Source organism: Bos javanicus, chromosome 13, assembly GCF_032452875.1.
Source record: "Bos javanicus breed banteng chromosome 13, ARS-OSU_banteng_1.0, whole genome shotgun sequence".
NCBI lineage: Eukaryota > Metazoa > Chordata > Mammalia > Artiodactyla > Bovidae > Bos > Bos javanicus.
In genome coordinates, this window is record NC_083880.1 from 16,909,077 (window position 1) to 16,935,134 (window position 26,058).

The 26,058-nt window shown below is 55.1% G+C and overlaps 1 protein-coding gene across 10 annotated transcripts in view; it reads right to left on the reverse strand.

The window, feature by feature from the left end:
* The window catches only part of PFKFB3 (6-phosphofructo-2-kinase/fructose-2,6-biphosphatase 3), a 273,656-nt gene that overhangs the window by 194,088 nt on the left and 53,510 nt on the right, over window positions 1–26,058 (reverse strand). For 5 of the 10 annotated variants that reach the window (XR_009740222.1, XM_061435765.1, XM_061435770.1 and 2 more), the window contains exons 2-14: window positions 20,586–20,711; window positions 19,501–19,597; window positions 18,822–18,888; window positions 18,311–18,385; window positions 17,903–17,959; window positions 15,206–15,330; window positions 14,526–14,733; window positions 13,125–13,271; window positions 12,900–13,004; window positions 11,506–11,635; window positions 10,897–10,959; window positions 10,719–10,783; window positions 8,904–9,077 (exon numbers count right to left, since the gene is read on the reverse strand). Coding sequence is in view for 9 of the 10 variants with exons in the window: in XM_061435765.1 (XP_061291749.1) it covers window positions 8,904–9,077; window positions 10,719–10,783; window positions 10,897–10,959; window positions 11,506–11,635; window positions 12,900–13,004; window positions 13,125–13,271; window positions 14,526–14,733; window positions 15,206–15,330; window positions 17,903–17,959; window positions 18,311–18,385; window positions 18,822–18,888; window positions 19,501–19,597; window positions 20,586–20,711 (1,439 nt within the window). In the remaining variant the exon portion in view is untranslated. The other 5 variants (XM_061435768.1, XM_061435764.1, XM_061435766.1 and 2 more) reach the window with 4 other exon arrangements.

The following is a 26,058-nucleotide window of genomic DNA, read 5'->3' on the forward strand; positions in this document are numbered from 1 at the left end:
CAAACTTCAGTTGTCCTGTCTTTGAGATTGCCAAGGTTCACAGCAAGGATTAACTACAAGCCTTTGTCCCAGGATCTAGAAGACTTGTCATGTTTTTTCTTATTGCTGTGGATGTGTTTCCAATTTACATTTTAGAAAAATTGGGGGTTGTCTAATCTGTTGCAAATATCCACTAGCCTGTGGTTTTGCTTTTGCTCATGTTCAAGGTTTTTGATGACCTTTATTCCTAAGATGGAATCTCAGTATTTCCTTTGTAGTTTGTTATTGCTTTTAAGCTTGGTCTCTGTCCAACCAAAGTTATTTACCAATATTTTCTTCTCCTTTGTTAATAAATTTGATGTTTTGTAAAACACTTGGATGGTGCAATTCTATGATTTGATTAGCTTTTTCATCCCTAATAGTTGGCCAATTCTCCTGCTACAGCTTATTTAAGTGATGCCAAGTTATTAGCGTCTGCACTGAGCTGGTTGGCAAAGTGGAAGGTTAGCCGAGGACGAAGTGAGATGAGTATCAGCCTGCCTGGAGGCCCCGCCCCCTGCCCAGGTCCACAGGTGGGAACACCTGGCGTGAACGCAGGCATAGCCCTGCCCTAGAGATGCACGCCACCGGCTGTTTGCTCAGAGGTCACTTTGCTGCGGCAATCCTTCCTAGGCCCACCCACCCACTCTGACTCCGCACCGTCTCTATGACACGGTGCAATCTGCTGCCTCTTAAAAGCGCTTGTCAGCTTCTCAGAAGGACTTAAGAAAGGTGGAATCTGATTTTACTTAGGGAGTTCTGGAATCCAGACCAGGGCTCCCATATTGTCCTCAGTGAAGAGGAGAGGCTAGAGGACAGCCTCTGACCTCTAGCCATGTTGACCACTAGCCAGGCCCCAAAGGGAGCAGGCTAGAGGACAGCCCCTAACCCCCAGCCCCGCAGGCAAGCAGCTTGACCTGACCTCTCACACTCCATTACCCTGGCGAGACCAAGAACATGCAGAGGGGAAATTTTATGATGGTTAAACACATAATCCTTAGAGTCCCAGGCACTTGGATTTGAATCCCTGAAATTCGCCCATTAAGCAGCCTTGGGGGACGTGACTGACCTTTGCTGAGCCTCAAATTCTTCATCTGCAAAGCAGGAGGACAGAAACAGCCCCCTCTACCCAGGGCACGCAGGATAAGGATCACGGAAGATCATTAACCCGTCCGCACTGCAGCTATTCGATGGAATGACTTTATCTGCTGCAGGTGAATTTCAAGTCCTAGGGGATTTTTCAGCCAAAAGGCATGTGGGATCTTAGTTCCCCGGACCAGGGCTTCAACCAGTGCCCCCAGCAGTGGCAGCGTGGAATCTTACCCAACCACTGGACCACCAGGGAAGTCCCTGCACGTCCTGGTTAAAGGAAGGTGATGGGGCTGAGTGGCAGAAACTTGGTGGAGTGACCCCCAGACTAGTTAAAGTCTTCCTGTCCCTCTCCCCAAAAAAGACCAAGGGGTGCTTCACCTGTGTATTTCAACCAGGTATTTTATTGTTCTGGCAACTGCAAAATATACAAATTTCCGACAGGCTTTCCGTTTGAAAGCTGGCACAGCTTCATCTCAGGTAATTAACTCGGACAAATTTATAGAGAACACAGAGAAGTCAGAAGTCACACGTAAAAGGCCCCCAAGCCCACCAACCAACAAAACCCAATCTATACAGCTTTCCATCTTCAGGATCCCTTATACATATTAAATAAATAAATAGCACATCTGCTATCAAAATAATAAAAAAATAAATTTCAAGTATTAGAAACGAAAACGTCATTGGCGTGGTTCAAACAGTCTTTCTTCCCTACCCCCAAATGAAGAGCTTTTCTCAGGACAGAAGAAGGGGAGGGGCAAGCCCAGCCCAAAACGAATAAGCGAAAGTTAAAAATATTGGTCCCAGAAGCTTCTGGGGGAGGGGAGTGAGAGCCAGCAGTCAGCGAGGCAGAAGCCCTGCGACCGCGGCTCAGACACAGCCTCGGCCCGATCCTCCCTCCCTGGTAGTCCGGTCTCTGGCCCCCGGACCCCCAGCTTCTGCTCTCTGCCTGTCCCCCACCTTCCCCCAACACTGAGGTTCTCTCTCCACATCAAGGCCCCTGCAAACCAAGGTCCCGGTCAGGCCAGGCCTCCTGTGTAAATGCACTGATTTTGGGCAGTCAGAGGCCAGGGCAAGCATTCAGATCAGCGGTCAAGAGTCGAAATTCAGGGTCCGCTCCAAACACCAGAGGAGGAGCCAGAAGGTGGATGTAAGAGCTGTTCGCAGGAGGACAGCAGGCCCCTCCGTCTAAACACGCACACAGACACACATGACAAGGCAGCAGGAAAGAGGGAGAGTAACACACGCCCTGCACAGGCACGTACAGACAGACAGACAGACATCCTCTTGGGAAGATGGCCAGTGATGGGAAGGGAGGGTTTGAACAGCTTGATGTGAAACCCACACACCTGATTGTAGGGCCTCTGAATCCTGTCCCCGCTCCCCACTGAGTCCCAATCAGAGAAACATGCATTTTTCTTCTACAAGCTCCTCTCAAACAAAAAATACTAACAAAAACAGTTCCTCTCCCCACTCCAGGCTCCAGCTGTCTAAATGGCCCCCCACCCCCATGACTACTTCACAAGCTAAGAGGGGGAAGGAGCGGGGAAGGCAGGAAGAGAAGGTGACCTTTGGCACCGGCTTCTTGAGATTCTGAAAAGGGTCACTGGACAAGATCTACCTCAGTTCACACCGCTTCTCCTGGGCCTCGACCCCCTCGAGTGCCCGGAGGCCCCAGGAGAAGACCAGCAGGCAGAAACTACAGGTGTTCAGAACCACGTGTCCACAGCCTGCTCTGACCGTCCCCTACTAGAAATGCCGCAGGCGCCGTGAAGGCAGACGAGGACATTCTTTCCTCCGGACCCGCCCAGGGCAGCGGGCTCCGCGCTGAGGACACAGCAGGTCTCCTCACGCACACAGGGCGCTGCTCCACATCCTGCGGCCAGCCTCCTGGAGGACGCGGCCACGAGTGAGGCCTGGCTTGGGCCGCTGTCCCCACCCAGGAAGCACAGGAGGGGACGAATGTCCCGAAAGAGGGGGCCAGGTCGTTGTTTTGCATGCTGTCGCCCAGAGTCAGTCTTGCAACAATCCCAATGCTCCCTGCCCGGCCATTTAGGGGTGGGGGTATCCCCTCACCTCCCCAGAGGCACGCCCGGCTCCCACAACCTTCCAGAGCTCCAGCCCCAAGCATCGGGGTTTGGCACAAACCCCGAGCATCTTCAGTTGCCAAAGGTGAGATGTTTCAGGTCACAGTCTCTGCCGTTAACAAAGTGCGTGAGCCAGCAGGCCCAGGAGCCGAGGGAAGAGCTTGCGCTAGGAGGCGAGGCCCCCGGGGCTGTTTCCTCCTGCCAGACTGTCCCACGCCCTCCTCAGAGGCAGGACAGACTGGGAAGGGTAGGCGACATGCAGAGGGGCTGCTGCCTGGCTGACCAGCGGGTCCAGCGTGGGGCTCCTCTCTTCAGCTGCAGGACCGGCTTTCCTGGGTAAGCCCCACCCAGCTCAAGCCATGAGCTTCCCTGCAGGAGGCAACGTCCAGGCCAGATGCACAAAGAGCCTCTTGGAAGTTTTCATTCCCTTGATCCTTAGCGGCTGAGAGCCTGGCCCCCTCTTAAGGTTAGGAATCGAGGACCAGCATCACCACCAGCGGGGCAGGTACAGAACGAGATGAACAAGCCCACAGGGAGGCACCTGGTCCTGCCTCCTCTGTGCACGGTCCTTCCCGAGCCACTTGGGGCCCACGGGGAGAGCGGCCTGAAGGCTGGGGGAGCAGGGGCAGGCGGGGGCCCAGTCCCCCTGGAGCAGCAGCCCCTCCTCCATGCTGCCCTCCACCCTGCTCCGCTCTGCGAGACGTTCTTGGACGGCTGGCGGTGGGCAGACGGAAGGGCGGGATCCGGGTGTGGGGAGGGGGCGGTCAGTGCGTCCTGGAGGCGTCCACGCTGCCCGGGGAGCCTTTCATGTTCTGCTCTCAGGAGAGAAGAGGGGGAAGCCGGTTACCATTCCTGTTGACTAGGCTTCGCAAGCAAAGACGAAGTTTGCAACTGAGATGCGGGCCCCCTCTCCCCAAAAGAGAACACGGGCCGGAGGAGCAGCATCACCAAATACAGTGCGGCCCAGGAACGTGGTGGTGGACGAGCCTGGGGTCCCACGGGGAAAGGGGCCAGGAAGGGCCCTGACATGCGCCCGGAGGAGGCGGGGAGGGTGCGGGTGGGGACAGCGGGCAGCTCCTGGGGTCTGAGCTGCTCCCAGGAGCACCGGGTGCCAGCACCCAGGGCCCCTCCAGCTCCTGCCTCTTTAGAGCCCAAGTGCTTGTCCCCACCCGGGGCACTCATGCTGGCCTCGCTACCAGGCAGGGGCAGTGGGGGCTGGTTAAACCTGGAGAAGCACTAGGACCCTCCTCTCAGCCTGGCCTAAGCAGAGCTGTGGGCTCCTAACCTACCCTCCTTAACCTGCCCCGGAGAAAAGGGAAACAATTTCTAAGTCTTCTCCTCCCAGACGGTCTTAGCAAGGCGGCAGGGAAAGTGGAACCCAGGAGGACAGAAACACAAGCATCACCACAGCCCACTCCTCTCCCGCCAGAACCAAGAATCTCTGAAAGAGAGGCCCATCGCAGGGCTGGCGGCACGGAAGCTGGGGCCCCACTGAGCCTGCTTTCAGCCGGACTCAGGGCCCAGGCCACCGACCCGCTGCCCACGAGTGCATCAGACCACCCCAGTGAGCTGGGCGTCTCCAGCAAGGCCCCCGAAGCTCATAACCAGGGAGGACTCGGTCAACCTGTGGGATCAGGGATGGAGGTCCAGCTCCCACCCGCCCTGGGACATCAGACGTCCGAGGCTGTGGCACCCACGAATGATGGTGATGCGATGAGGACACTGGAGACCATAGGCCACGTCATGCGCTCAGGGTGCCCAGGGCTCTGGACACACCAAGACATGGGCGCTGCCCTTTAAGAAACACACATGCTCCGGGGCCTGGGTGAATGAGTTACAGACTTCACGATGGCCAGTGTCCACGCAGACCACGACGCCCCAAGGGCTGAGATGCCATGATGCAGAGAGACGTGGAAGGAACGGAGGCTGGCATGCAGGTAGCGTTTACCTTGCCAAGGTTAGTAAGGAGAGAACTTTGAGAAAATATGACAGACAGTTCGTCTTTCAAGCATAGAAGGGGGAAGGAAGAAACATGTCGGGAAAGAAAAACAAAACATCTTTAGTAGGATTGTCTTCTGAGGGCGCATTTGACATTTAAACGTCGAGGAGGCATGGCAACCCACTCCGCGGTTCTCGCCTGGGCAATCCCATGGACGGGGAGCCCGGCAGGCTACAGTCCACGGGGTTACAGGACAGTCGGACACGACTGGCTGACTAAACAACAACACGGACTTGTCAGTTTCTGTTATGTGAGTACTATAAGAAGCTAAATAATTAAACACATTATTTAGGACTAAAAATAAAAAAGCCAAGGATACCCTGTGAAGGCCAGACAGCCTGCCGGCCCCTGGGGAGCGGGCTGCAGGGTAGGCGCTGTGTCCCACCTATCACAAGCCTGCTTTACCAGGACACCAGCATCCTGGGGCCACCACCCTAAGACCCCAAGGGCACCCCGTCCCCAGTCCCTGAGGACTCCTGCTGCCCACGAGAAGGAACCCTCAGCCTGGCCAGGCCGCCAAAGCACAGGGCACGGAGCCTCCCTCAGGAACAGCTCTTGTCCACCAGGCACTGGCCCCGAGCCAGGTATTTTCCTAAGTGCTACACCCACATTCTCGTCATCAAGACACCTGAACGCTGGCACTCCTGCATGGATGCAGAGAACACATTTTCACTGAACTGGAGGGATTCTGACCAAAGGCACCACCAGCCTTAGAAAGAGACACGTTCAACCTCAAAGGGTGGCTGAATGGCCCTCTCCCAGCAGGAGGATGTCCTTCCTGGCAACACTAGGCTGTGGATCAAAAGGAAGAGGACACGCACAGATGCAAAACTGTAAGGTTCCAAACCTCTAAGGCTGGTTTTCACAGTAGCACATTCGCCCCTGGGGCACTCTATGTGTCGCAGGGGTCACAGACACAGGACTGTTACTCTTACAGGCTGACTCTGACGGGCAAGCCCACCATTAAATAAACATGTCTCAGCCACAGGAAGCGGCTGCAAAGCAGAGGCTGCAAGAGCCAGAAAGGAACCCAACCTGCTCTGGGCCTCGCCCCACAGGCTGCAAACGCCAGGTGCCCGGGATGGGGAGGTGAACAGGACCCAGGCAGCTCTGGAAGCCAGCAGAGAGAAAGTAGCCAGCCTTTGGGACTGGAGAGCCATTCAACCACTGGTTCTGTTGAGGGCTGGTGGGGTGACTGTGGGCGAGGCCTCACCCTCATCTGGGAAGCGGGGCCAAGAACTGCCCTGCGACCTCCGGGGGTTATATTAAGAACTAAAGACTCGGGATGTGTAAAAGCTGAAAAGTGATGATGTGTATTTCTGGGCAGGTGATATCACTCAGTCCAAACACAACGCCCAGCGGCTCCTATTTTCCAAGAGTAAGCCACGTTTCTGCATGGATTAGCCTAGCCAGTGAAGGGGAAGATGGGGCAGGTGTGACGCAAGGCGTTAGGGTGATGTTTCAGGATGTCTCTTGTTAAAATTTTGTGATATAACAGCCGCAGTTCATTCCTGTGGCTGGGGACCACCAGAGCAGAGGAAGCACTGAATTTATCCAGTGGAATTAAAACCAGCGCTGAATTAACCAGAAACTACAGAGACAGCCGCACCCCATCCTGGACGTGACCATAAAGGCCGAGAGTGTTCTGATCCAGGACAACACGATGCAGAGCAGTGGTGTCCAGGCAGACCACTCCAGAGCGGGGGTCCCGGAGCCCCGGAAGGTGGGGGATCTCTGCAGGACAGGAGGGGTGCTCGGGTCTTCCACTGTTCACCGTGCAGGTTAGGCTCTGCGCAAACTTTGCGCAAACTTTCCTCTCAAAATGGTAGGGCTCTTGGGGGAGGCCCAGAACATAAAAGACAACATCAACAGGCGAAGACCCAGCTTCCTGCCAATGTCTGACGCCAAGAGGGAAAAAGCAGACCGATGTCCAGCCACTGAGAACCGCAAATACTAACAGTCATCCCGCCCCGAGAGGGAGCGAGGAGAAGGCGGCGGCGGCCAGGATGGCCAAAGGACGCACGGAACACCCACTCCCTGCGTCCTGTCCTGAAAATTCACGGACCCTTTCTCCTTCCTCCTTCAGATTTTACAAAAACTGCCGTGACCCTCACCACTTCAACAGGCAGGAGGGCCAAGCTGACAAGCAAGGAGAAAAGAGATGCAAAGAGCAAAAGAATTCAAAGAAAAATACTTACAAACAGGCTTTCCCTAGCAAAGGCTGCAGAGAGAAAAGGTGGGAGAGAGTCAGTGCGGGGAAGGGAGAGGGCCTGGGTCACTGGGGACCAGGCATTCTCTGTGAGATGCAGCCCTGGGCACCCCCAGCCTGGCCAGCGGCTTCCATGTCTGCAACCCCGCAGGACGGGCCCACCCCCCAACCCCCATCACCCGGGGCAGCACGGCCTTGACCGTCACCCAACCCCCGCCCGCGACTGTGACTGTGGCCCCTCACCTTCCATCTGTGACCCCACCATTTACACCAACACACGATGTCACTGACATACCACTTTAGCTCTAAGTTTTCACAAAATCACTGCTGAGGGTAGGCCCAAAAGGACCACTAATTAGATGTCTTCCAGCCAGTCTGTCTCCCTCATTTTAAAAAAAACAGGGAGACTGAAGGCCAGGGAGGTGACAGAACGTGACCTAAAACCCCAGAGCTGGCACTAGGGTGGGACACGACCACAGACACACTCAGCACGAGTCTCCCCATGTTCAGCCCGTGGCAGAAGCTGCTGCTCCCCCATCCCACGGATGAGAAAACTGAGGCCTGAAGCAGGCCAATGGCCTGCCCAGGGTGGCACAGCACCGTCACGCCTGCCCCCCACCCCGGGCACACACACAGCACGTTTCCAGACAGCACAAGGTTTAAAGGAGTTTCCAGGAAACTCAGGAAGAGCCTGCGGGCCTTCAAATTCAGCTTGAACTTGAACCCATGATTTCTATGTCAGAGGGTGGTGGTTAGGGGAGACCCCTAGGTGGGACCCAAATCTGTCCCTGGGGACTTCTACATCTCACACCCCGGCCAGGATTCTCGAGTGTTGTTGAGGAAGATAGTGGTTTGCTGGAAACAAATTTTACGGCCCAACAGCCAGCATCTTTCAGCCTAGCATCACAAAGGATGAAATAATCTAAGAATTAATCTAGTTGGTTTTCTCCTTAGGGGTTTTTTCACTGTTATAGGAGAAAGTGTCTATTCCAGGTCCTTTGGCCCGGGTTCCAGTCTGTCCACACCAGCTCCAGACACATTCCCAAGGCCCCATATGACAAAGCTTTTCTCTAACAGAGCAACGGTCAGGAAGGAAGTCAGGAAAGATACTCATCGTGGGGATAGAAGAGATGTCCCCAGGCCACACAGAAGCCAAAAGCCCTCAGCCAGATGGGGGCTGAGCTGGTCCTGAACTGAGGGTTGCCTTCAACTTTTAGAAGAAACTGTCCACGAATATGAATGGATCATGGACACTGGGCCATCTCTTTGCTTGGCCTGGTTCTGCCCAGGGAAGGCCACCTCCCTGGAAAGGGCGTGTCTGTGCAAAGCCAAGGTCTCAAGAATGGATCTGGGGGTTCCAAACTCAAAGGGACAGTCCATGTCCTCTCCTCCCAGTCCCCAACCCCACGCAGGCCTAAGTCTGTGGCCCCTGCCGCCCTGCTGGGCACGCTCTCCCCACCCTGCACGCGACTCGACTCAGGAAGAAGGGGGGTCAACGCACTTGTCCGGGCAGCTGCGTGGGCACCTCCGGGGGCAGGCAGGTGGGCAGGGCAGCGGAGGTAGAGGCCACATGCTCCTCAAAGCTGTTGATGCGAGGCTTTTTGGTGGGCTCGGGGCTGGCTAGTGGGGTGACACTATTGCGTCTCATGAGCGGGTTAGGTCCCTTCTTTGCATCCTAAGCGAGACAAAGACAAAAGAAAGAAGGCGACAGTTACGAGGAGGGGGAGGTAAATAAGCCAAAAAAACCCCCAAAATCCGAAACCAAACCAAACACATTTCTCTGCTTCTGGATTTCACTAAGACCACGAGACTGACCACGGAGAATGGCCCTGGACTGCAGGGCCGCCGGCTCGACCTGCATCTCCCACTCAGCAAGAACAAGGGATGATCTCTCATCCTGAGCCCCCACCCCGATCATTTCCAGACAACCACTCGACAGACACGACGTTCGCAAAGCAGGCAAGGGAGGAAGAGAGAGCGGGACAGTGATGCAGTGGCAGCATGTGAGAGGCGGGGGGAAGACCTGGCTGCAGGCCTCCAGGGACGCAGAGGGTGGGGTCCTGGGCTCGAGGCATGGGCGGCGGGAGGTGTCGGTGCCGGTCCCCCCTCCTGCTGACCTCAAGCTGGCATCTTCCCAGTTTCTGCTCCCAGGGAGCATACCCAGCCTCAGACAGGAAACGCAGCCTCCACCCCAGCCAGGAGACCACAGACACAGGAAACACTAGCTTTCTTCCGACCATGGGACAACTCGATTGGAGTGGGGACCTCCAAGGTCTCCATCAAGCCCCTGCCCTGCTCTGCCCGTCAAAGCTTTCAGGGGCCATCAGAGCCCAGTTCCAGTCTGCCCCCATCTCCCCGCTGCGGGAGGGTCCGGTGGGGAGGCTGCTGCCCCTGGAGGGAAAGCCAATGCCCATCCCACCACCCCAACTCGGGAGGCGCCGTCAGAGCCAAGGCATGCGGTCCACCTTCGTCTCCGTCCACCAGCCGGGCGACTGGAGGCTGGGATTTGAACGCCAAGATCTTCTGGCCACGCTCCATGAGAGCAGGGACAGGAACATGGAGATGTCACGCTCAGTGTCAAAGAAAGGGTTGGGTGGATGCTGGCAGAGCACTGAGTCTGGCCGCTGGGATAAAGTAAATTCAAACTTTCTTTCACAAGGTTCCTCCGCCTGGGCAGAACTCTGTGCTGTTCCTGGGGGAATCCCAGCCAGGCTGACCACCAAATTCCAGACCGCCCCCAGGTGGTGGCGCATGCGGTCAGGCACTGGGCTTGTCCAGAGAATCATTCATTCCATCTGCCACATCGCTAACTCCCAGTTAAAGCTGTGCTTCCCTGGTCTTCATTCTTTATCATCTTTGTGAGAATTAGAGCCGTGAGTGCACGTGGATGACACTGAAATTTGTGGGTCCCACTGCCACCCAGGACTCTGGAACCTGTGATCATTTGGCTTCCCCAGAGGAAAAAGAGACGGTAACCAGACCATGGTTACGTTTAAAAGAAGCTTCCTCCTCCACACTCATTTCTTGGGTCAAGAGGAAATGGGGGAAGAAGCACAGAAAGAAAGGAAAAGGAGGACGATGCCAAGAAGCCACCAGACAGGCAGGCAGGAGCACACGGAGCCGAGAAAGCGGGGAGGGGGTCGGGGAGGGCAGCCCTGAGGACCACAGGTCCAAGCAGAGGCAGGCAGATGCCACCGACCGACACAGCTTTTGCCAGCCCTGCCGCTGCGGGGTGTCCGAGGGGCTGGCACCCACGGGTCCCTCCCGGACAGATGACACAGCAGGGGCGAGGAGGGGGCGGCAAGCTCACACTCACCTCTGACCTCTCCCGGTGTGTGCTCACGGACTCCACGTTCAGGTAGATGGATTCTACTCGGCAACCTGGGTAAAGCCAGGGACAGGTCAGCTTCGGTTAAAGGGGGACCTGAGCTCACACCCCGGCCCGGCCCACCCAGGGGGGACCAGTCTCAGTGGGGCTGGGTCCCCACACTTACCATAAGCGATGGGAGTTAGCTTCAAGACAGCGTGAAGCGGGCACTTCAGGTAGGGCATCTCCTCTGAAAACGACAGAAGGGCCCATGGTGAGACGGGAGACTGGAGGGTGGCCATGCCCAGGCCCCTCACCAGAGCCTGTGCCACAGATGCCTGGCTAGGCAGGTGTATGGCCCCTGCCCCCGCCCCCGGCCCTGGTGCCGGCGGCAGGCGGCGCTGCTAAGACACCCAGAACATGATCAGCGCTAAACCAAAGCCTCACGCAATGAGCTGGAGTAAGAGCGTCATTCCCCAAACACTTTAGGAGTCGGGATCCCGCTGGCCCGTAGGCAGACACACGAGTGTTTAGAGGTTGCTGGGCTGGGAGCCCCTGAGAGGTGGGTTGCCCCCTGCCCAAAGACGCACTGCCCCTGAGATGTGGAGAGACAGGGAGGCTGGGTTTCTTGAGGTCATTAAGCCCACCCAGCTTCAAACTGCTCTGATATCCTCTGGTGGCTGCACGGAAACACCTGGAGGGGGCTACCCCAGGGGCCCTGCCTCCTCGTGGAGGGGCTGGGACCAGCTCCCAACCCCGCCCTCCCCCAGGAGAGGGCGCGCTGCGGGCCAGGCACCTGCGCTCTTGTCGAGGAAGTAGGCCAGGAGGCAGCGCAGGACGGCCTGGTGGCAGATGACCAGCACGTTTTCCTGCCGCTCTAGTTCCATGATGACCGGCTCCAAGCGCTGCACCAGGTCCTGGTAGGACTGCAGGGCGGAGGGAGAAGGGGACACTGAGCTGGAGCAGAAGCCGGGCAGCCCTGGCCACACCCCGCCCATTGTTATAAACCAGAGACCACGCCGGGCACCCCGGGCCACGCCCTCCGGTCGTTATAAACCAGAGACCACGCCGTCCGTCCTGCATCAGCCCACCACCCGCGTGCTGGTCCTGCATCCACCCCGGCCCCGGGGGACCCACACCACTGCCCTCTCCCTGCTCCTTCCTGACCCCTACCCTCCCCCGGGAAATGGAGCCCTGACACACAGCACAGCACGAAGGAGCCTGAGCACACTACACAGAGTGACGTCTGAGCGTGTGATTCCATTGACGTGAAACGTCCAGAACAGACAACTCGAGAGACAGAACACAGACTCAAAGAAGCCACGGGCCGGGGGACGGGAACTGGGACTGACTGCTGACAGGCTGGGGGTCTCTTTTGGGGCAATGGGGAAATGTTCTAGAATTAGTGATGATAGCTGCACAATACTGTGAATATACAAAAAAACCCACTGACGTGTACTTTGGCTAAAACAGTGACTTTTATATGATAGGAACTTTATCTCAGTAGGAGAAAATTGAAAAAGAAGGGGTGAACCTGTGACTTTCAAGACCACCACAACCCCTGGTCCCTCTCTCACTAAGGAAGTCCCAGGGAATGAGACCAGGGACAGTGCCCTGAGCTCCGGGGAACTGACGTGTGACAAACGCTGAGCAGAAGGACGACAGGCAGGAAGGACCCCTGCGGGGTGTCACCAGGACAAGCCTTCCGCAGACCTGAGAGCTCCGCCTGCACGGGACCCTCCGTGCAGAGCTCCAGGCAGCTGCTGGCTCAGCCCGAGGGCCTGCAGGGCCCAGGGGTCCCTCTGCCAGCATCCGTGGAGCCGGCACAAGGGACTTGCTGAACGCCTGTCATGAGGCCCACAGTCAGCGGGGTCCTGCATCCAGTGCATCAGCAGCCAGGGCTGTTTCCCTTTCCTGAACTGTCATTTCCGTCACTGAAGAAACACCTCTGTCCCAGCTGCTGGGAAACACAGCAGTGCTTTCCTTGGAGCTGTGTGAGTGGGGAGGACTCTGTTCACCCGCGGATGGGCACGGGGCAGCGCAGCAAGGCGAACGCACAGGCCCTTCCTCCGCGGAGCCGCTCAGCCCCTCTGCGTCCCTGGCCTCGCCGGGTACCGCGGCCGCGGCAGGACCAGCGCTAGCTCCTCAGCCGCAGCCCCGCCGCCCGCCCTCCAGCGGCCCAGCACGCACCTCCCCGGTAGGGTAGCGGTAGTAGTACTTGTCCTGCTCACGCAGCGCGTACTCCTCGGGGTAGGTGTCCTTGATCTCCTCGTAGGTCATCTCCTCACACACGCCCTGCAGGCACAGGCGGAGGTCGCTCGAGGGCGCAGCCCGCAGCCGCTGAGCTGGCCGCCAGCGTGGGAGGCTCGGGGGTCCCCCACAGCGCCTCGGGCAGAGGCCCCGGCCGGCACTCACCGCGTCGATCTCGTTGAGGGCCTTCCACTGCTCGTAAGGCAGCTGCAGGGCCTCGGCCGTCTGGATGGTGCTCTTCAGCTGGCTGGTCCACACCTTGAGGTCCTTCAGGTTCTGCTCCTCCACGAACTTGCTCAGGGCATTGGCGAACTGGGGGGATGGGGTGAGAGGCGCGCACTTGGTCACAGGCTCCACCCGTCTGGGAGAGGAGGACCGAGCCCCTCTGGGAGGGCAAGGCTGTCCTCACTGCTGGGGAAGCGGGCCCTGCGCAGCCCTGCACACACACCCTCCCCTGAGGCGTGCACACGTGTGAGTCAGTGTCTGGTCGGCATACGCAGACACACACAGGGATTCGCACACGTACACAGAAGGGCACCGATACATACATGAGGACACACACATAAACAGAGGAACACACAGACACACACAGGGACACAGACACACAGAGGAACACACAGACACAGCAACATGCACCTGTACACACAGGGACACAGAGATACACACAGAAGAACACAGACACATACACAGAGGAACACACACAGACACAAGGACACGTGTACACACAGGGACACATAGACACACACAGAAGAACACAGACACATACACAGAGGAACAGACACAAGGACACGTGTACACACAAGGACACAGAGACACACACAGAAGAACACAGACACATACCCAGAGGAACACACACAGACACAAGGACACGTGTACACACAAGGACACAGAGACACACACAGAAGAACACAGACACATACCCAGAGGAACACACACAGACACAAGGACACGTGTACACACAAGGACACAGAGACACACACAGAAGAACACAGACACATACCCAGAGGAACACACACAGACACAAGGACACGTGTACACACAAGGACACAGAGACACACACAGAAGAACACAGACACATACCCAGAGGAACACACACAGACACAAGGACACGTGTACACACAAGGGCACAGAGACACACACAGAAGAACACAGACACATACACAGAGGAACACACACAGACACAAGGACACGTGTACACACAGGGACACATAGACACACACAGAAGAACACAGACACATACACAGAGGAACAGACACAAGGACACGTGTACACACAAGGACACAGAGACACACACAGAAGAACACAGACACATACCCAGAGGAACACACAGAGACACAAGGACACGTGTACACACAAGGACACAGAGACACACACAGAAGAACACAGACACATACCCAGAGGAACACACAGAGACACAAGGACACGTGTACACACAAGGACACAGAGACACACACAGAAGAATACAGACACATACACAGAGGAACACACAGACACACAAGGGCACAGATATGTACACAGGACACATACGCACAGGGACGCTTTCCGCCCAGCCCCTGCTCCCCCTACCTTCCTGCCCCGGCTGGACAAGCCCGAGTCGCCCCCGATCTTGCCCTGGAGGTTGTGCTCGCTCTCGCCATGCCGGCACAGGTAGATGGTGCGGGGCTGCACGTGGATGTTCATCAGGTAGTACACGATGCGGCTCTGGATGTGATCCTGCACACGGTTCACCAGGAAGCGCCGGCCCACATCGATCACCTTAATCAGCGACAAGTCCCTGCAGGGGGGGCCGGCCTGTCAGATGCGGCTGGCGCAGCCCAGCCCCACCAGGGAGACTCGGCTTCCACCACACCACAGCGTCACTCCAGGGAGGCACAGACCGAGCCTTTCTGCTCCGAGAGTCAGGGGGGTCTGAGTCTGCAATTCCCACAGCAGAGTGGGGCTAGAGGGCCTCCCAGAGGATAGGAGAGAGAAAAGCAAGAGGATTGAAAGGAAAATAAGGGGAAAGAGCAAAGGACGGAGAGAGACGGGAGAGACAGGGCTCAGAAACTCACTTTGCACACAGCAGCAGCACACGGGGCCTACGATAGTTATACCAAATATATCACCAAGGATTTTTTTTTTTTTTTGAGACATTTAAAAAGAGTGTATAAAAGTATCCATGAGCAAACGCTTCATGGGAATATTATTCATCAGGAATAATATTCACAGCCCTGAAGCAGGGGGTTCAGTCAGTGCTCAGGAATTACCTGTCGCATTTATCAGGGTCGAGGGGCTGGTAACTGGCCTCATAGCAGTTAATTCTCTTCATGAAGTCGTCCATAGCTTCTGCCGAGTTACAATCTTTGTAATCCGGGCTAGAGATTTTCACTTCCTGTAACACCACAAAGAGGCAGCTGATGAATCACGCTGGAGGGCTTTCTGCTTACAATGAGCAGGATTTGGGGCTTGCAAATTGGGAAAGGCATGGATGGGCTCAGAATGATGATGACCTGACCCACTGTTCTAAGAGGAAAAACAAAAAGAGAGATGGCTGAGCGTTGAGTCGCAGCCTGATGATTCCATGGGGAGGGCACCCACGGTAAGGCAAGGACAGGAAACCCAGAGGATTCTTTTTAAGTTTTTTTTTTTCTTTTTATGTAGACCATTTCAAAACTCTTTACTGAATTTGTGACCATATTGCTTCTGTTTTATGTTTTGGTTTTCTGTCCGGGATTTCAGATCTTAGGTCCCCAACCAGGGAACAAACCCACATTCCCTGCATCGGAAGGCGAAGTCTTACCCACTGGACTGCCATGGAAGTCCTACCCCAGGTGGATTCTAATAAATCCCTCTGAATGGGCCCCGATTCAGGGTCATTCCAGTAGCCAGGTCACCACTAGACAACCTGGTCTTCAGTCTCACTGAGTCCCACATAAGCACCTACCCAGAGGAGGCTGCCTGTCAGCAAAGGTGCCCCAGGGGGTGCTGGCAATGCCCCGCCACTGTGGGTACCCTCCAGGTGGAATCGTCGGGTTCCTCCTGCACTGCTCACAGGCGGGGTGGTACCCCCTTGTCATTGGTCCCCAGTGGATGCTTCTCTACCTGGTCCCGACCAAGGCTCACTTTCATGGGACAGAGACAGAGGAGAAATGCCCCTCGGGCCTGCCGTCCTCTAAAACTGAACAAGCCTGAGAAACCTGGCTGATTTCGGGGAAACTCAGAATCTGTTCACACGTGCTCTCTTCTTCCTCAACAATGACCACAGCCATGAAAGACAGGCGGGCACACCGCAAAAATCCAACTTCGGTGGGGAGTTCGTGTTTCACTGGGGCAGTGTTTTAGTCCAGGAAGAGGAAAAAGTTCTGGAAGTGGACAGTGGGGATGGTTTCCCAACAGGGTGAATGTACCGAGTGTCATGGAACTGAACACTTAAAAATAGTCAAAGTGGTAACCATTTTTATTAGGTTGGCCAAAAAATTCATTCAGGTGTTTCCATATGATGTTACAGGAAAATCTGAAAACCGTTTTTGGCCAACCCAGCTATGCATGGAGAAGGAAATGGCAATCCACTCCAGTATTCTTGCCTGGAGAATCCCATGGACAGAGGAGCCTGGTAGGAGACAGTCCATGGGGTCACAAGAGTTGGACATGCGACTTAAGAGACTAAACCACCACCACCAAAGTTATGTATATTTTAACATAATTAAAAAAAAAAAAAAACTCGGTTCACAGATCTCTTCCTCCAACACAGCCTCTTGCATAAAAAGCATGAGAGAAAAGTCTAAAAACTGCTAAGCAGCTCGGAGGCGTCATCAGAGACAGATTTCTGAACACGGAGGGTTGGGGAACAGGGATCCAGGGATTCACAGAGGACAAGATGGTGCATGAGCTTCTGGCCAAGTGAGTGTCAACTGCTCACCAGGGAAACAGTCGATCCTGCAGCTGCGCTCTGCTTCCCTACCCGGTGGAAATGTAGAACCAAACCAAAGAAATACAGCAAAAGCCTTTGTTTAGCCCAAGGCTACGTGTATTTCCTCATACTTTGAGCCTCCTCCTTTGGGGCCACTGAAACCAATCTGGACTGATTTTCCTACCATTTCAATAGCCCTTCCTGAAATATGAACTCATTGCTGAGAAATGCATGCAAATATTCCCACTGCCTTGGAGCAAAGGCCCACCACCAAAAACTAACAAACTCTCAGCATTCCTTTGAAGGACACACACTACATGGCCAAAGTCTGGCACTCCCTGTAGAAGGGTCCGACCAGCTTTTTGCTACAGGTAACATCTTACTCGGATGTATTTAAGCTGGAGAGAAAGTGACCTACAATAAGAGAAGGGGACTTCCAGTGACGTCTTCATGATAACCTTTTCTGTTTACAGTGTATTGTTATCAAGTACAATTTAAGAAGACATCAAATTAACCTGCCAAGTACCCTCAATTTACCCAGGTAACCCTCCCCTTGACACAGCAAGAGAAGCAGGAAGACAGTTTTACCACTCCCATTTTCCCCAAATTTGGGAATTCTGCCCTCTGTCTGCAGGGTCCTATAGGTTGTTGTCAACACATGACCATGCTTACCTACTGGGAAAACGTACCAGCAAGAGACCAGCCTCCTGTCTCCATTTCCATCCTCCACCCTAAGCAGCCCCCTCACCCGTCAGCGGCCAAGGCTACTGCCACCAAAACAGTTTCCCACCAAAACTGAGGTCCTCGACTTCTCTCTTACGTCCAACAAAGAAAGCTTTCTGCCAACCATCTGAAGGGCCTTGCTAAGATCAATTCTGGGTCGCAGAATGTGTTTCTAAGTTAAGTCCTGCTCTGCACTTCTGACCCGCCTGATTCCCCGCAAGGCAAAATCAAACCGCCAGCTGGCAGAGCCAGCTCATTCTCAAAGTTCTACGGCTTCTCCTGGCTGACCCAGTCACCCTGTTCTCAGACTGCCATGCTCTGGGGGTCTTACCATGATGTTGGAGGCAACGACTGTAGGGTCATCGCACACAGACTCAATGAAAAACACCTGGAAGGAAACAAGACAGAAACGTTAGGAAACAACAAAGGCTATTGGGATCGCTGTGATGTCACCGCCACACTGGAGCAGGAAGGACCCCGCACATAAATGCCCAAATACACAAGAAAGAACCAGCCATCAGTCTCTGCCCTCCCACCAATAGAGGATGCTCCCCTCCTCAGTCTCAGGAACCCCTTAGGGCCCCCACCAGGAAAGCCCAATCTGTAGGCAACAACACCTGGGCCGTGGCAGGGGAAGCCCAAGTGTGGAGCTCAGGTGCTCCAGACAAGGAACCAGTCAATCCCTGCGGGACCCCCTTGCTCCTGAGCGCACCGGGCCAAGACGAGAAATCAGGCTCACCTTGAAATCGTTTTCTTTGGCAAAATGAAGGATCATGTGTCTCCTCTCTCTAGTAGTATTGGTGGCATCGAAAACCTGGCCAGAGAAGAGAACCCGGTTGGCATTGAACAGTGTTTACTGCACCAGCAGAGGTCAGGTCTGCCACTTTCTGGGGCTCCAGGAGAAATTGCATCCTCCCAGGCCCCCCACGGCCTCTGTCCTGCGCTCAGGGACCAAAGGGGAGGCCGGGGTGGGAACAGTCCTTAAAGCAACACGCAGGGGAGGGCCACGGAGGGATACTGGCTTCGGGGGCCGCACCTCCCAGGTCCGATGGGCCGTGCCCCTCAGTCTGCCCCACCCACCAGCTTCCTCTTGGGTCCTGGGGCTACCCGCACCCCCTGCTTCCCTCATAGCTCAGGCCAGATGCCTGTCCCCGCTGGCAGCGTCCCCCCATGGCTCCGTCCACACGCCCCACCCTCCAGGGCACTGTCACGTGGCAGGAGGGGAGACGAGACTTATTCCCCAGACTTACTGCGATCTGGCCCCCCTCCTTCGTCAGGTAACTTTTGACATCTCTCAAGGCAGCCAGGGCACACTGCCTGCAACACGGAAAGAGACAAGTATATCAGAGTGGGTCCATCCTAGGGGACACCCAGGCACTACCACCCCCCCACAATGAGCAGGGTGACCTGCGACTCTGCCGCTAAAGTGTACAAGGTGGCTGAGACCACCAGGCCAGAGGCTCCCAGTCAGAGTCCCGCACATACGGCTGCAGCCCTTGGGGGGTGCTTGAGTGCGGCTGGCATGCCGAAAACTGCCCCTGGGAGCTTCCAAAAGACGGCTGCCCAAGTCCTGCCCACGGAAGCCCACTGTACCCATCCAGGTGGGGCTGGCACTGGGGCAGTGCCCCGCTCCCAGGTGACTCTCAGGTCACACTTGGGAGCCCTGGTCATTTTAGGATAAAAAGGAAATCCTTTTCTGGGGTTAACAGACGATTTTGCAGGGAACGATTTAGCTCGTGCCAAGTGAGATGCTCTCGCTGGTTTGCATCATACCAGCGGGCGCAGGCTGCCTGGAAGAGGAGGACAGCGGCGAGGCTCAGAGGCCAAGAGGCTCACGTGCTGCACATGGAGGAGCTGGCTGCCCCCCTCCCTCCCAGTCTAAGGCCACATAGCAGACAGAACACCCTGCACCCACAGCCGGGGCCTCACTTGCGGACTTTCATGGCCTCCTCGTTGTCAGGGCGGAAGAAGTTGTAGGAGCTATACTGCTTCACGGCCTCCCGGCGGTACTCGCCCACGTTGAACACTGCGTGAAAAAGAACAGACCCTTCACTGACCATGCTGACCGCCAGAAAGATCTCCCAGGGCCAGGATCCCTCTTTCCAAAGAAGGAAACCAAGCTGGCGCACGACTTGAATAAGATCCCAGGAAAACCAGAAACCAGGCAGTGGGGGCTGTACATCCCGCACCTGCATCGCTTGATCCGGAAGGCAGCCAGGGTTCCCCAAGACCCAGCACTGCTCACAGTGCCCCTGATTCTCTGGGGTCGCCTCCCACAGCCCAACCTGGAAGCTAGCCTTTCAGGGCCGGGGCTGGAGGCTGAGCCTGAAAGCAGGTGGTGGCCACGTGTCTAGTAAAAACTGGGGCCATGATTCCCACCAACACGGTTGAGAGGGAGTGCGGACTCACATACATGGCTGGATCCACAGCAGCCACTTTGTATACCAGCAGCCCACGCCCAGGATGGGCACTGGGTGCTGATCGGGCAGTTTGTGTATGAAGCACTGTGCTGGGCACAGGTTGGAGTGGGGGTGGAGGTTGGGGCAGCAAATGTGAAAAATTAGTCCTCGTGCTAAAGACATTCCCCGTGTCAGTGGGAAGACCAGATAAAAAAATATAATCAATAGCACAGAAAGAGTACTTTAAGACAGCCAGTGGAGGAATGTCACAAACAAGGACTCGGGGAAGATCCGCACAGACTGGGGTGGTCAGAGAAGGCTTCCCGGAGGGGATGAGGGCTGAGCTGGGGAGGACACAGGGCAGGGAGAACCAGAGAGCAGCCAGTGAGCAGAGACTCCCATGCACACAGCAGGGCGTACATACAGGGTGGTGGGTGACACAGTGGAAAGGAAGGGGTGACCTCCCCCACTACAGGGAAAGCCCCTTAGAGTGGTCCCGCAAAGAGAGTTTCAGCAGCTGGAGAGGGAAAGGCCGTTCTTTTCTGGGGGGATTGGGGTCGTGGCAAGTAGAGTGTATCCCCAGTGTGACAGCTCCGGCTTGGGCTGCAGCCTCACCTTTCGTGGGGACACCAATCCAGTTGAGGTAGCGGGTTAGCTTCTTGGAGATGTAGGTCTTCCCCCGGGCAGGGAGCCCCACCATGACAATCACTGTCGGGGAGTTGGTGAGCTTCGGCCCACAGGCTGGGGAGAAACAACAGAAGGGCCATGAATAAAGCAGCCAGCGCTGCCCACAATGGGCTTTAAAGAATCCCATGGAAACGCAGCTTTCATTCCCACCTGGAAGCCCCTGCACTTTACAATCCAGCAGGACTGGGCCCCCGACAGCCAGAGCCCTTGGTCACACGGCTCCCTCTTGCTCTGAGGTCCTCATGGCAGGGACCCCAAATTCCCAGCCTGACACCAAAGGGCCCCAAACCTAGCCAGAAAATGATGACTAACCCCAGAGGGGAAAGTAGCCCTGGGGTGTAAGGAAGGGACTTTCCTGCACCAATAAGGGTGAGGTCATCAGTAGGAGAGGCTGTCTCAGATGCAAGGTAACAGGTAAATAGAGGTGGCAGGTAAGAGCCCCGGGAGGTGGGGCTCCAGCAGCCAAATTACAGATAAATTTCTGCACCTCCGCGCACGTGGTCTGCATGGCCTTCCTAAAAAAGATTATTTTTAAAAGGCAATTTTCACAGTAAGAGTTTATGAAATGGGAGTCGGTCAGGGACCAAGAAGCTGACCCCACAAATTCCACTGCCCGTGCCTGCTCCTCCTTGTCCAAGTTCTGGCTGCCGCCAAGTCACAAGGGCCCCAAGCAGGGCTCCCAGAAACCCAGAGGGTCTTGCCTGTGCAGCCTCTCCTGGTTTCTCACCCATGTTCCTTGGAATCTCAACAAAACTCCAGGGAGAGAGGTTTTCACTAGGTTTGTAGAAAGCAGCCCAAAGAACCCTGCTTTGGACATTCCAGATGCAGTGTTTCCTGAGAGTCTCTGGCATCAGGTGAGAAGTGCTCATGAGCCCAGGACCGCCCATGTGGGGCAGAAACCGGCCTCCTGCCCGCTCCCCACCCAGCAGCGTGTGAGGCGCTCACTGACCACCACGCAGCCCCGCTCCCCGGGCTCCAGCTACAGTGCAGACCAAGCGACTCAGACTGCACTATGGAATCTAGGTTCTTTCCTTCTAAACAGGTGAGTGTCAGATGGGAGGGTTGGGGGCCACCAGGCCGCCAACAGCACAAGCTTGTGTATACCCCTCCTCTCAATCTGGACACCCCAGCACAGCCCCATGATGCTGGGCCTGGTGGCCAAGCACCAGCCACGATGCTTAGGTTCTGCCTCTGGGACCTGCAGCCTAGGGACACGGGGCAGCAAGCGCCACACATGGACACTGTTTCTCCTTTCATGTTTCTAGACTGTCAGGGACAATCTGCAGGAGAGCCAGGAAGAGGAGGAAAGGCTGTCAGGAGGCCAAGGGACACTCAGGAGCCACAGACACCCTTGGCTGGGATTCCCCAGCACCCAGGGGCTGGGAACAAACAGGCTCCTAGAAAACAGAGGTGTCTCGTCCTGTGTGACCACGGGACTGGGGCAAAGATGCACCAGGGGACTTTCTGGAGTCCCTGAGGGGCAAGCGGAGAAAGCTGATAGCCTCCTCAGAGACCAGTGAGAACAGAAGACACACCTATCAGCATGTGACAGCTACAGATGACACACAAGAAAGTGAAAGTGTCCTTGCTTGCACCCGGAAACACACGCTCTGCTGATCCTTCCCCCAACCCATTGGTTTTCCCCTGGTCTTATCTGATATCCCCACCGTGTCTCTGCTCCCAGGAGCATCAACACACACACACACTCATACACACACACACACACACTCTTGGCTGTGCACATGCATGCAATACTTTTGTTGGACTCATGCCAAGGAAGCAGAGGCAGATGCTGACTGATTTATCAAATAGGGGATTACTTCTATATCCACTAATCGTATGTGCAAATCTCCTCTGGCAATAGATACTTTGGGAGGAAAAAACAAAACCCATAAAGACATGGCAGCATAAATACCTTAAACCCAAAATTCAAGCTGAATCTCAAAACCAAATAAACCATCCCTTGCTTGTCTGGAGAAGCAGAAGTCATTCCTTGAGTCCTTTGGCTTCTTGCACGAGATTCAAAGAGCTGCCAAAGGTGTCTGCTGCTGCCCATCCGCCCAGGTGCTCAGGGGTCCCCGAAATGACAAAACCTTACCCTCCCTCCTCTTTGTTAAACTCACAGCACATCTCAAGTGCTTTCCTGGTCCCATATCTCCTGCCTCTGTCTCAATTCCACTCTGAACCTCTTTTTCTCTACTGACCTTTTTAACACTCCCACCTCTCGTACCTTCCTCCCTGGAGCCCTGCCTTTTCATCTTCCTCTCCAATAGCTCAGGAATAGGGAAGATAAGTGTATAGCTTAACGCTAGGTTTTCCCCAAAGTACTTGCATGTAAGGGGATATACCGAGGTTAGAGGTAAAGAAGCAACAGTCTGAAGTCCCTGGAAAGGGGCTGCATTGGCAGATTCCAATTCCAGTCCTGCACCCTGACTGAGCAGCTAACCTCTCTGATTCACATTTTCCACTGCCTCAAGCAGGCAGGACTGCTGTCCTAGCTTACCATACTGATGCCATACTGCAGGCTCAGAAAATAAAAAAACCGATGGAAGACACTTTGCCATTGCTCCTGTAGGCTTCCCTGGTGGCTCAGCAGTAAAGAATCTGCCTGCAATGCAGGAGCAACAGGAGACACAGGTTCGATCCCTGGGTCAGGAAGATCCCCTGGAGAAGGGCATGGCAACCCACTCCAATATTCTTGCCTGGAGAATCCCATGGACAGAGGAGCCTGGTGGGCTACAGTCCATGGGGTCGCAAAGAGTTAGACATGACTGAAGTGACTTAGCACGCACATACTGCACCTCCTGTAAACTCCCTGCCACCCATAGGCACCCCGAAATGTTAACCTCAAAAGATGCCACGTCACTCATGCTCTTCTCTTCTAAGTAGGTAGTCAGGCTTCAACACCAAGTTTCAGGGGATCTCATGGAAGACAGACGGGTGAGCTGCAGATGTAGACCAGGCCAGTGCCCAGCGGGCCTCATGCAAATTCCACAGCAGAGTGTCTATGGTAACCATGGCAACCTGCTCCCCCATCGCTGCCAGGCAAGGGCAAACGACACCACCTGAAAAGGGCTCTCTGGGTAACAGGACCACACACTCCACCCTGGGAGAATGGAAGGTAGCCCCAGAAAGCCACGGCAGACACCTGACTGTGGTCTATTGGACACAAACTTTCTCCTGGGATCATTTCAGCCCAGAGAGTCTGCCTGGTCCCGTGTTAGGAATCGACAGGGAAGTGAGCTTGCCCCAGGGGGATGGCAGGGGTGGGGGTGGTGAGGTGGGCCGAGGCTCTGCAGGGTGGGGAGACCCCAGCTCAGCAAAACCTCTTTCCTAAACTCTTCTGGACTGTGCAGTGGATGTTGCACTCATTCATTGCTTTGCACGCACATTTTAATTCAATGCCTAATTCTCGTCCAGAGAATGGCCCTCCCACCCCAACAGGCTCTCTGCCAGCAAGGGAGGGAGGGGCATTTCAGGGAATCAGTTGACAACGCAGGAGCACGGTGGCTGAGAGGGCCCGGAGCCAGGAGAGTTCAAAGCCAGCACTGCCTCAGGTCCCGGACGAGTTACCAAGACTTTCGGAGTCTTGGTTTTCCCTGTCTGTGAAATGCACGGATGTTTCACAAAAGTTCCCGGAGGGTGAAGCAGAAGGTAACGTGTAGGATACTTGCTATGGTAGCCTCCATCAGCCATTGGGGCTTCCTTCCATTAAGGCCAGACACGAGGGAACCAGGACCCACAAGTGAAGGAGGTCCCCTGCATAAGCGGTGAGGGACAGACCTGGGGTTCACCTTGGTCCTTCTCACCTGAAACCCCTGAAGTGCTCCTTCCTCAAAAAGTGGTTCTCAACCAGCGACTGAACCTAAAAAGCTTTTAAAACCAGGATGCACAGGCTGCACCTGTAGCAATTCTAACTTGGAGAGGGGGTACCAGCGTGCATTTTTTCCAAAGTCCCCCCCACATGATTTAAATGTGAAGCCAGGGCTGAGAATCACGACTGCAGATTACAGTGGCTGCCCACATGATAAGGTCTGTAAGGTTTCCCCGATCTTCCGTCTTTGAGCCGGAAAACCATCAATGGGGCTAAAGCCTCTGTGAGATGAAACCTCTCAGCAGATAGTACATAACCTGCTTCACAGATGAGGAAAGCGGGTTCTGAGTAGAGAAATGATACATGAGTTGGGACCTGCACACATAACTCTTTCCGTGATGAGAAAAAGGATCACTAGTTCTTGCCAGTCGAGAGTCTACTTCCTTGTCCATTCAGCTGATTCACCAAGTCGGTAAGTCTCCCTGAATTACAGTCTGCATTTGAAGGAAGCGGCAGGATTTGTAAGAAGCATTTACCACCATGAAGTTGTAGCAACCAGGCCCTGAAATGATGGGCTTCAAAGGTGGAAGTGCCACCAAATGAATCAATTTGGGGCTTCCTGTGGCTGTTTAACCGTTCCTTACAGATCCACAGTCGTGTTTTCTGTGTCCTCTGTTAGTTAACACATCTCAGACGGGTCTGCTGTGACCCCCACTAGGACAGCACTTAGAAAGACTGGAACAGGTTCAGGAGGGAGAAAAATCCACCCAGTTCCCAATGCCATTAAAGAAGGGGGGAGGGGCAGGGAATGGGAAAGATGCCAGGAAGAGATACCCTCTCTCCACGATGGGAGGAGACAAATGTGACCATATAAACCCAGAAAGACACTGTTACTTAAAATAACGGCATGCAAGCAATAAATACCCAGGGTGCAGATAATCTTCTAAGAAAAAAATGTAACCCCACAGCCACACACAGGGATTGCAGGAGTGGGCGGAGACAAGGGACTTAATCCATCAGCTTTAGCAAACCACCCCACCACCAGCTCCCCACCCATCAAGCTGCAAATTGTTCCGATAGGGATTTTCAGGCAAATATCTCATCTGCGTGTGAGACGTGCAGGCTGATAGGAACTAATGGATGGATCTCTGAAGCCCTGAAGAAAAGCGTGGCCACACACTTGTGTCTGTCAGAATCACTCAACAAGCGGATGCCAGCCCGCTCAGAGTCCCCCCTCCCACCCCGCCCTGCTGTGGCCAGACCTCCCAGTCCTCACCCCACCGTGAACCCCAGAGGACATGAACCCCAGAGGACGACTAAATGTGAGTGTGCATTTCTGTGTGCACACATACACCTACAGGTGTTGAGAGAACCAATGTATATTTGTGTGCCCCAGTGTATCAAGTGTTCTTTTATCAGCATCTTTTATTCAAAAGTCAAAAAGGGGTGGGGCTCCTTCTGTATCTCCCTCCTGATTTCAGGTGGGGCATTTCTCACCACCACCAAGTTTTACAGAAATATAACCAGATCGCAGTCAGCCTGTTCAGTGGGCTATTTAAGAGCATACCTGAAAGGGCTGGGGAGCAA